General features: G+C 39.7%; 1 protein-coding gene across 1 annotated transcript; it reads right to left on the bottom strand.

Moving 5' to 3' along the window:
• Positions 1 to 5,524: 5,524 nt before the first annotated feature.
• Positions 5,525 to 10,313, bottom strand: LOC118494781 (flocculation protein FLO11-like). Its single transcript, XM_035999899.1, has 3 exons — positions 10,144 to 10,313; positions 8,750 to 8,807; positions 5,525 to 6,685 (listed from the first exon to the last, which is right to left on the bottom strand). Exons 1-3 carry the CDS (start codon positions 10,311 to 10,313, stop codon positions 5,525 to 5,527), a joined length of 1,389 nt encoding a protein of 462 aa, XP_035855792.1.
• Between the last annotated feature and the right edge of the window lie 614 nt (positions 10,314 to 10,927).

Here is a 10,927-nt window from a genome sequence, read left to right on the forward strand (position 1 = left end):
CATAGTAAGTGACATATGCATGCAGCCTCCTCCACATTGAAGCCACTTGATGCAGTTTATCACTCTGCCCTAAGATTTATATCTGTTGATGGATTTAGTACCCACCACTGTCTCCAAAATGTAGGCTAGACCTCCTTGGCACTGCATTCTATTTATCTACAAAGCCTTGCTTAAAAAATTGCCTGTATATTTAACTAGCTTGCTGAATTTTAAATTGTATCACTATGGCACTCGCACTAGTGACTCCTTGGTCGTAAATATTCCATTTGTTAGGACAGAATTAGGCAAATCTGCATTTGAATATTATGCCCCATATAAATGGAATAGCCTGCAGTTTCTAATCAAATTGAACAGCCTAATTCCATTTAATCACTTTAAATGTCTTCTTTATGAAGCCATGTTTACTGAATGCACATGTGCATTTTGAGTTTAACATTCTGTAACTGTTTTATGTGTGTACTGTGTATTGCAACTGTCTAGTGTATATTAATTGCTATGTTCAGTGGTCTTGTTCGGTGGTATGTGTTGTAATTTTGTATGGCATGTAATCAGGGCGTCATTGGAAATGAGAGCTTGCTCTCAATTGACCTTCCCTGAATAAATAAAGGTGATATATATATATATATATATATATATATATATATATATATATATATATATATATATACATACATATATTTTACCGGTCAAAAGTTTGGGGTCACTTAGAAATTTCCATTCCACTCCATTACAGACAGAATACCAGCTGATCTGAGTGGGTGGCTGATCTTTAATGCAATATCTACATTGCCCATTATCAGCAACCATTCATCCAATGTTCCAAAGGCACATTCTGTTTACTAATCTGATATCATTTTAAAAGGCTAACTGAGAAAACATTGGAGAACAATTTTGCAATTATGTAAGCACATAATGTAATCTAAAAACTGCTGCCCTGGTTAAAAAAAACAATGCAACTGATCTGAGATCTGACAGTAGGCGGCTCAACAGCAACTTTTTCTATGTGCAAGAAAACATTCACTTCGCGGTCAGAGAATTGGTCCGATCGATCGTTATGGATACTGATTGTTCTTCAGTTTTGGAGTTAAAGAGAGTTATGTTGACGGAGAGTTTTATTTTGATCATGCCATGTCTGTGAAGACTTTCTTTGGACTTCAAATAGACCAGCAGATAATAGACCATTTACAGTAGAGCACAAATGAAGAAACAATGAACAATTTAAGCCCCAGCTCTAAAAGACTGGTTCAAACGCTGAAACTTGACCCTGAAAGTAACACGCATTCTTGAGCAAAGTGTGGGTTTGTCAAAGAAAATGTCATCTCCTTCTAACATGTTCTTGTTGTTGGATTTGCAGCAATGCAGCTACAGTATATATTCTTTTTGTTGATGAGATGCTGCTTATCATAAATACCGGTATTAATATACAATCAATAATCATAATGTGTTTGGATCTTTTCGTGTTCCCTGTTCAGTTTGGTTTTCCCATACACAGATATACTGTATCTGCTGCCTTTTCAGGGGAACAAAGTCCCAGTCTGTTGCAGATGCATTCAAGGCATAGTGGATAATTGCAGTATTTAATGGTAATTGACTCTAATAACCAGATAGCTTTCACTAGTCTTCAGAGCAAATCTTCTCCTCAGGCTGAGACTGAACCTCAGGAGTCAGAAAGGAGAGTGTGTTTTAGAGCAGGACGCCACCGAGTCCAAACTTTCCTCGAATGGAAGCAGGTGTCGGACCAGAACCTTCTGGGCAGCTTCTTGTCGGGAGGATTTATTTTGTTCTGTTGAGTCTGAACGAGTCTATATCGACGACGTTTCACAAATTCCACCGGATGTCCCTAATTTTGGCCGGATGTCCCGTCACCTTCCTCTTTCTTTGCGTTGGCATTTAAAACTCCGGTGGATTTCTGAAGACTATGGTTAACTGCTCCTCAGATCTCTGCAGGGTAAATCCAGACAGCTAGCTAGACTATCTGTCCAATCTGAGTTTTCTGTTGCACGACTAAAACAACTTTTGAACGTACACACGTTCCACCAAAACAAGTTCCTTCCCCAGGCTATTTTGCAGAGGCGCCGTGGCTTCGACCATCCCTTAGCGCCGCCCAAGACAATTGTGATTGGTTTAAAGAAATGCCAATAAACCAGAGGACGTTTCTCTCCCATCAATACTGTGTGGACTCGCCAGACCCTCCTCCGTGGCGCTGTGGAGGAAGGTCTGGCAATGAGAGACTAAATCTGAACTAACCTGGACGACGATGCTAGCCTGGGTGGTTTCCTCGCAGTCCTTCAGCAGAGTGTACGTGCATCGCCCGGGGAAATGGTAGTAGAGGCCGTCAAAGGTCTCAAAGTTGTACTGACCCCACGACCGACACGTCATCTCCCTCTCAAAGCCAGGATTCGGAACTGGGCGGATGATTAGAGGGATGAAAGAAATGATTATACCCTTCACTTAAGTTCAGTCTAAAGACACGCTCATTTTTCTTACACACAGGAGTCATGTCACTTATATGAATGAATATATGTCTTAACAAATCATTTAGTTCCATGCATCTTTCAAAATGCTTCATTAATACATTATAGCCATTAAGGGGCAGAAGAAAACGCTGAAAAGCTTTAAATATTAAAGCAGAAATATTGATTTATACAGATTTTTCTGCCAATTGTTCTCAGTGTCTTGAGACAAAGTTGTCGAAAAACTTGGGAAAAGAACTCGAAAAAAATCTCGAAAAACCAACAAAAGCCTTGAAAAAATTATCAAAAAAATATATTGTGTCGTAAAATGCGGCAAAAACATAGAGAGAAAAAATTCAAAAAAGGCGACAAAAACGTCAATTTCATTTTTTTTTTTTTTTTTTAAAACTCGAAAAACTTGTGAAAACGCAAAACGAAAAATGTCGGAAAACGCGACAAAAACATTAAAAAGCGACAAAAACATTGAAAAAAGCTGAGTTTTTTTATTATTGTAATTGATTATTACAAGACAGAATAAGGCGGATTACTGCACTAACATTTAAAAAAAAATAATAATGAAGTCGACTTGTATTGGAACCCTGCTGGTAGTTGTGTCCTGTTGCACAAAAATATGACTTTAGATCGACCAAAATCACTTGTTAATAAGAATGAGATATTTATAGTGTGACATATACGTTTGCAGTTGAGCAGTGATGAAAGGACTCAGGTCTTTTATTTAAGTAAAAGTAGCAAAACCACGAACCACAAATACTCTGTTTTTATACACCGTCCTGCATTCAAAATCTTACTTGAATGAAAGTACAAAAGTATTAGCATCAAAATATACTTAAGTACCAAAAGTAAAAGTACTCATTATGCACAATGGCCCATTTCAGAATAATATACATTATTTAAGTGGATGTGTTCATCACTTGTTGTAATGTTGCAGCTGGTAAAGGTGGAGATCATTTTAATTACTCTATATACTGCTGAGTAGCTTAATTTGTAATAATATATCATTATTTATTAGTTAATTTATATTTTGTATTAATAATCAGAATGTCTTTAGTTTAAAGGAACAATCAAAATGAATAACTCTACTTTTTTATTTTTATTTAGCCCGATTATGAGTCATAAAAGAGCTAAATGTGTTTTGCACAAGCCACACACACTGTTCATATTTGCAGTATGCCAAAATGAAATGAACTAAAAAGACAATAGTAATTCATTTTATATAGTTTAATCACCATCATATAATGTTGTGAAAATAAGCCTTCATTCTGTAGTTCTTATAATGTTATAATGGTTGATGGTGATTGTTTTTCTCATTTCAAACATTTATATACTCCAGTGGTTTACCTGTCTGACATCTGTGTCCAGTGGCCTGATACAAGCTGCAGTCACATGACTCCGGCTGAACGCACTGTCCTCCGTTCAGACATGGAAACACACATGGCTCTGCTGACAGAAAACAAACAATTACACACAAGGCACTTTGTTGTCTTTGGACATACAACGAAATTACGTTTGGTAACTTTTCAGTGCAAATCAGCAGCAATAAGGAACAAGGTAAACACAAGATAAGAAACAAGAGAGCAAGATTAAAACAACATAATAACAGGGTATTGCATAATAAACTAGGTGTGTATAATAAAGTGTTTGAGTGCTTTAGCAGCAGCTAAGAGGGGGTGGGGGGTGGGGGTTGCTGCTCATCTAACTCAGAACAGTGATGTTGCCACCAACGAATAATTTTTTTAACAAGGTGTTTCACTACAAATTTCACCTGAATCTTACCTGACATCAATCTTACCTGACTTAACATTATTACAAAAAAACAAAAAAAAGAAGAAATTGATTAAAAGTGTGACGGATTTCTGGTTTCTAATCATGTAGTATTTCACAGGTAAACAGTAAGGAAGAATAGACAGGATCATACATTTATAGAGCAGAAATACTGTATGTTTCTTTCACGTCAACCGCCGCTAAATTGTCTCTGTATATCCACGCTAAGAACCACGGAAACAGACGACAAACTATGCGTATCTGCAGGCTTCGGCTTTAAGGAGAAGTCGCCATCTGGGATTGCGGGGCCCCAACAAATGTTACAGTCACTGAACGCACCACCAAACACCAAACGATGGCTCCTCATCCTGCAGTAACACCATCTGCTCGGTGGGCTTACAGCTGTCTGTTCAGCCAGCCACGTCCCACGCAAGTAGGTACCATACAGGGGTTTGTAGGGGGCGGATCGGGGGTTGAATAATCAGATAAAAGCTATTTTCCTTTTGTTCACGCTGCGATGGGGAAGTAAAACAGAAGGATCACTTGTTGCTCTGTTTAAAGCCACATTACACAACTTGTTGACGCTCTAAAAAATGGCATCCGGAGGTTTGAAATATGTGGACCTCTTTAGCCAGAACACCTGTCAGGTCTGCAACAGATAAAACTGCTGATGTTGTGAGTGTTTCAGGACACAGGACTCACTGTTTATTGCAGCCCAATCACCCATTACGTTAGTATGACATGATTCTGCAACACACAATTTATGCCAAATATTCAGTTCTTATGCAGGTAATAGTGTGCAGCTTATGTGGTATGTTGACAAGTAAAGGTGTCATATTGTTAGACCGGTGGAGAATCATATCTCAGATCAACAATTAACACTTTCTTCTACTTTGCCATCAAGAGCTAGATGAGAGATCAATATCACTCTCATGTATGTGTGCTAGGTCTGGAGCTGGCTATTAGCTTAGCTTAGCATAACTAAGGAAGTGTTTCTTGGTGACCAGCAGGAACAGGCGCAGTTGTTTTTACTGTTATTTTTTACATTTCAGTTGGTAATCAGATTAAACAAATTAAACAGTTTTAGATATGTTGGTATATGTTTCTATCTTTAGACCTGGTTTCAGTCTTTAAATTAAGCTAAGCTAATAGCTCATTAGACATGAGAGTGGTATCTTTCTGTCCATCTAACTCCGAGCAAGAAAGCGAATAAGCATATTTCTCAAAATGTCAAACTATTCTGTTAAAGCCACATGTGTAGGGTTTAAAAATGTCAGACATTTGTGTCCTCAACCTGTAGTTTCATAAGGGACAGTAAAACCAATACCTCCTCCCCACAGATCTGAAGTGGGTGCTAAATTACGAACATGAACCTTTATAAACATACCTTGAATCCTACGAATCGATGACCTTAGGGCTTCCTTCGCCTGCCTGGCAAGCAGTGAAATGTTAACTGGACGCTCTTCTCCGCTGACTGTGTTTCCTGGTGAACCAGATGGTGATTGGTTTGATGGTACAGAGCTGGTCAGGGATTGGTTGTGTGATGTTAAGCTGGGTGATATGTGCTGTGATGTTTTCAAGCTGTTTGTGGATTGATTAGCTGCTATCAAAGGGGTTGGTGATTGATTGGAAGACGTTGCAGTGAGTGATGATTGGTTTGATGTTTTTGAGCCATTTGTTGATTGGCTCAATGGTGTTTGGCTGGATAATGATTGGCTAGGTTCGGTAGTACTGCCTGCTGAATGGTCAGATAAGGTCTTGGCTGGTGCATTGATGTCTGGTGATTGGCTGGCTGGCACTGTGTTGGTTGGTGATTGGCTGGATTTTGCTTTGCTGGTTGGTGACTGGCTAGGTTGTGCCTTCTTTGTTGGTGTTTGGCTGGCTTTTGTTGTATTGCCTAATGCCTTTCTGACTGATGCTGTGCTAGTTGGTGATTGGCTAGCTGGTACTTTTTTTGTTGGTGATTGGCTGGTTTGTGTTGTGCTGCCTGGTAATTGGCTGGTTTGTGTTGAGTTGCCTAGTGATTGGCTGGGTGATACTGTAGTGGTTGGTGATTGGCTGGTTTGTGTTGTGGTGATTGGTGATTCGCTGACTGGTACTGTTTTTGTTGGTGATTGGCTGGTTTGGGTTGTGCTGGCTGATGGTTGGCTGGCTGATGTTGTGCTGGTTGGTGATTGGCTGGTTTGTGTTATGGTGGTTGGTGGTTCGCTGGCTGATGCTGTGCTAGCTGGGGTTTTGCTGGTTCGTGTTGTGGTGGTTGGTGATTGGCTGGTTGCTTCTGTGGTTGCAGATGATTGGTCAGAGCTGAGGGTCCATGAGAAGGTTGGTGTACTTTCCCTGCTTGAGGACGTCAGGTTGGACGTCAGGTTGGACGCAGCAGTCTGGCTGACCAGTGAATGACTGGAGGAAGACGTGTTGGTTTCTAACGCAGCAGCTGCTGGCTGGAGGTCCTTCAAGGAGAGAAACTGTATCAACAGGTATTTTGTGCAACAGTTGCAACCATTCAGTCATTCAGCCATAATCTGATCCTACCTAACAATGTTTCAGAGCCTCTTCCAACCAAATATATTAAAATCTGATCATTTTCATATTGGGCATTGGCACTGTTTGGCAAAGAAAGCAAGGGCCCAATTTCCGCCTTGTCCTCGCAACGCAGTCTTATTCTTTTAATTAATTCCAAAAGTTTAATATAAAATCAAGCAAATCCGAAAAACAAGCTCAGCTCTCGGGTGACGGATTAATAAAGATTTGATTAAAGTGTAAGACACCCAAAGCTTTTACAATTCTATGTTTTGTTGGGGCACAAATTCCTCCCAGAATTACACTGGTTATTGCCAAACCAGAGTCCGGACTGGTGAGGATAGAGCCGAGGCAGCGCTGGGAAAAGAAGAGACTTGAGAGAAAAGAGCTGTCATCCACCCTTCATTAACGACTCCTCTGTGACTTCCAACCCAGCTTTCCCATCCCACTCTCTCCTCCACCAGCCACCACCTCTCCCCCTTGTGTTTCCCCATTTTGGATGATTTTTGTTATATGAGATATGCAGTGAGAGGTTTATCAAGTAGTTTGCTAAAGCTAAAATGTGAATTCTCCCGTAGTTTTCCATGCAGAGCTGCTGAAAATAAAATATTAGATTTTGAAAGATGCCTCAGAATAAAACTATGGGGAACACTGAATATCTGGAATATTTTGGCGTGAAAATGATCAGATTTTGGCGTTAAAAAACTATCAGATCTTGGCGGTCAGATATTGAACAGAAAATACACAGTGACAACAGCTTTGGTTTAAAAAAAAATATACTGGCATTCAGAAACCATCAGTCAAACATTGTTTCTACGCTTAGAGCCTCAACGGATACCTGAGCTCTCAAACTAAGGCTTTCATCTGAAAGAGCACAAACAAAGAGTGAAAGGTAGGGGGGCATGGGGGGTGTGTAACGATGAATTATTAATCACTGATTAGTATCAGAAGATATTGATACTGAGCAGGTCAAACACAAATACAAAGTATCTATCTATCTATCTATCTATCTATCTATCCATCTATCTATCTTTCTATCTATCTGTCTAAAAGACAGATCAGCTCTCTAAACCTGTGACCTGTGCTACTAATTGCTTTGTTCGTTTACTAACCCCCCATAGTTTGGACCGGATTCTCATGCCTGTCTGAGCCAAAAGGGAAGCCGGACAAAAGCAGCGACCACATTCAGGCTGATGGAGGCTCCGATAGCGAAAGAGCGAGACAACAGACCGGCTACTGTATATTCCTGCTGGGACTCCCTAACATGTCTGTTTCTGAGTAACAAACGTCACTGTGGAGCAGTTTAACTTTTGCGTGCTGAAGTGCACATCAGTAGGGAACAATACAGTGCATTTTCAGTTCATCTCTTTACGTGTCACCTTCAGTGTCAGCCTGATCTTAAGTGTACTTTGGACTTCTCTTTGTGCAGAAATACATGTATTTTAAAGACACTTAACGTGTATTTTTGTTTGGCTGTTTGGACTCAACCAGCGCAAGTTCTTGATGAAATGAAAATAACTCGAAAATACCACAATAAAACCACAAAAAATACTGTCAGTGACAAGACATTTTTGGTTTTGAATTAAAATCAATTTTTAGTAATCTTTAAAATAATGGCTGCCAGTTTTTTAAATCTATGATACAAAAACGCTGACAATCGGAATTTATAACTAGACCATCCCACATAAAATTGCCTATAGTGTTTATTTATATATTTACATCCTTGTGTATATTTAAATTGTATAACTTACTCCTGTGCATACATTGTCTGTGAATCTACATCTGTAAGCAAGTAGAGAAAATATTGGCAGTTTATTCTGGAGCGCTGTGTATAAATGATTGGGATAAAAGCCCTTCAAGGTGACGGTTTGTTCTTGTCTTTTCTCGGGCCCTGTGTTTTGGTGTGAGCGTTGCAGATTTTTCGGTGATCTCTGGCTGTGTGTTTGCCGCCTGAAGCAGCTCCATCAGTATCAATGATCAATGCGGCTGCCTACCTGCCCTCCCTGGGAAGCGGTGTCCCATTTCTGCTGCTTTATCCTGCTGCTCCCGCTGCTGGGACAGAAAGAACAAGGAGAGGTTTGTTCCCGCTGCAGTTTTCCCCCTGACACCACAAACCCACCACCAACCGGGAACCAATCAAACCACCAAAAAACCAAACAATCCAAGAAAAAAAAAAAAAAAAAACTACCAATCAATCAATCAATCAATCAAACAAACACAGCCTGCTCCACAAAATACTACTGACAAAGGGCTACCTAAAAGTTTAACTAGGGTTGCAACAAGTCAATTTGTTCTGTGGATCGTTTTCTCAATCAATTCATTGATCGGTTGGTCTATAAAATGGCAAAACTTTGTGAAAAATGCTCCTCGCAAATCCCAAGTTCACATATTTAGTTATATTTAGTGAGAGGATATTCAATATACTATCAGAGATGACTCAAATTTAAAAATAATCAAGTCTTCGTTCACTTTACTTTCATAGAGGACTAAAGAAAACGCATTTGAGAAGCAAACAACCAATGAATTTCTGCCAATTTTGCCAGCTAAGAAATCATTTCAACGAGGAATTGATTATCAGAATAGTTTCCGATTAATGTTCTGTCATCGACTAATTGATGAATCGGCCAATGATTTCAGCCCTAGCTCCAACAATGACATGCTTCGGATATTTTATTATTACTTTAAATTAGTATAAATTATAAATTATGGGAATAAAAACACATAATACCAAAACAATATATATATTGCAAATTAGGATATATATATATATATATATACTGTAGCCTATATATGCTATAATGCACCAAACTAAAAACATTTTAAATATAAAATAATACAATGAAAATATTAAGTAACTATAAATATATGACTCACTTATTAAATCCATTCCAGTTAGAAAGGTTCACTCTCTCAACACCCCAGGACAGATGCGCTGAAATAAAGGAAAAGAAATATGTTGAATAAAATAAATATTAATTAAGAAAGTCAGTGCGACTCCAATAAAATGTTATTTTAGTTAACTCAACTGAACAGTTAATCCAGATTAAGACAAGTGACAACAGTTTGGACACTGCTGAGCTGCTTAAAGCACACGTGGGAAGTCAATTCCATTTCCATTTTATTATACACACTCTTATAACAAGAACTGGAAAAACAAACACATTTGGTTGTTTGTTCTGTATGATCCCCCTTTCATTCAGAAATCACACTCCATCGCATGTGCTGTGTAAAACCCGCAGCTCACAGTCGCGTGTCTGGATGACTCACCTTGATAAATTAGGATAAAATACAAAGATAATGAGCGAAAAAGCCTTTTCCAGCTACGTCTTAAATAGGGATCCATTCGTGTTTCGCGGATCCGCAGTCAGTCGGGCTTGGACAGCATCACCTGGTGAAAACCCTCCGGCTGGACTCCCGCTGCTCCCTGCGCTGCTCCATCCGGATCATCCCCGAGCGACCAGCCGCGCGCCTCAAGAACCGCTGCACCTGCTCATTAGCATAAAATATGCGCAGGTGAGCGCGCAGGTGGGCGGGGCCGAGCCGGGGAGCCAAACACATGCATGGGAGCTCTCTGTCTGCTGTGGAGGGGATGATCTCAACCTGCCGACTGCAGAAAACTAATCTATAAGAGTAAAAATTCAATTAAATATATGTCAAATATAACTAACAAAACACCAAACCCAATGATAACATAATGCTCCCACCCCAGGGTGTTACTTTGGTTTGAGAATGAGGGGGGGTCTGGGTTTCCTCTGGCAAAAAAAAAAAAAAATTTCTGATTGAATTCCATTTCCTGCATTTTTTTACATAAGTTTAGGGACTATGGTGATACAAAATCCAGGAAGTAATTAAGTTGACCATAGTCTATATCCACGACGTTCCACTTCCGGGATTGCTCCATTGCCGGCGGAATTTCCGACGGATTTCGCTCATCTAGGCTGGATATCCGTTGCCTTCCGCTTTCTTTGTGTTGGCATTTTAACCTCTGGTGGATTTACGAGGACTATGGTTAACTGCTCCTCAGATCTCTGCAGGGTAAATCCAGACAGCTAGCTAGATTATCTGTCCAACCTGAGTTTCTGTTGCACGACTAAAACAACTTTTGAACATACACACGTTCCACCAAAACAAGTTCCTTCCCGAGGCTATTTTGCAGAGGCAACGATGCTACG

This window comes from Sander lucioperca, chromosome 3 (genome assembly GCF_008315115.2).
Source record: "Sander lucioperca isolate FBNREF2018 chromosome 3, SLUC_FBN_1.2, whole genome shotgun sequence".
Lineage (NCBI taxonomy): Eukaryota > Metazoa > Chordata > Actinopteri > Perciformes > Percidae > Sander > Sander lucioperca.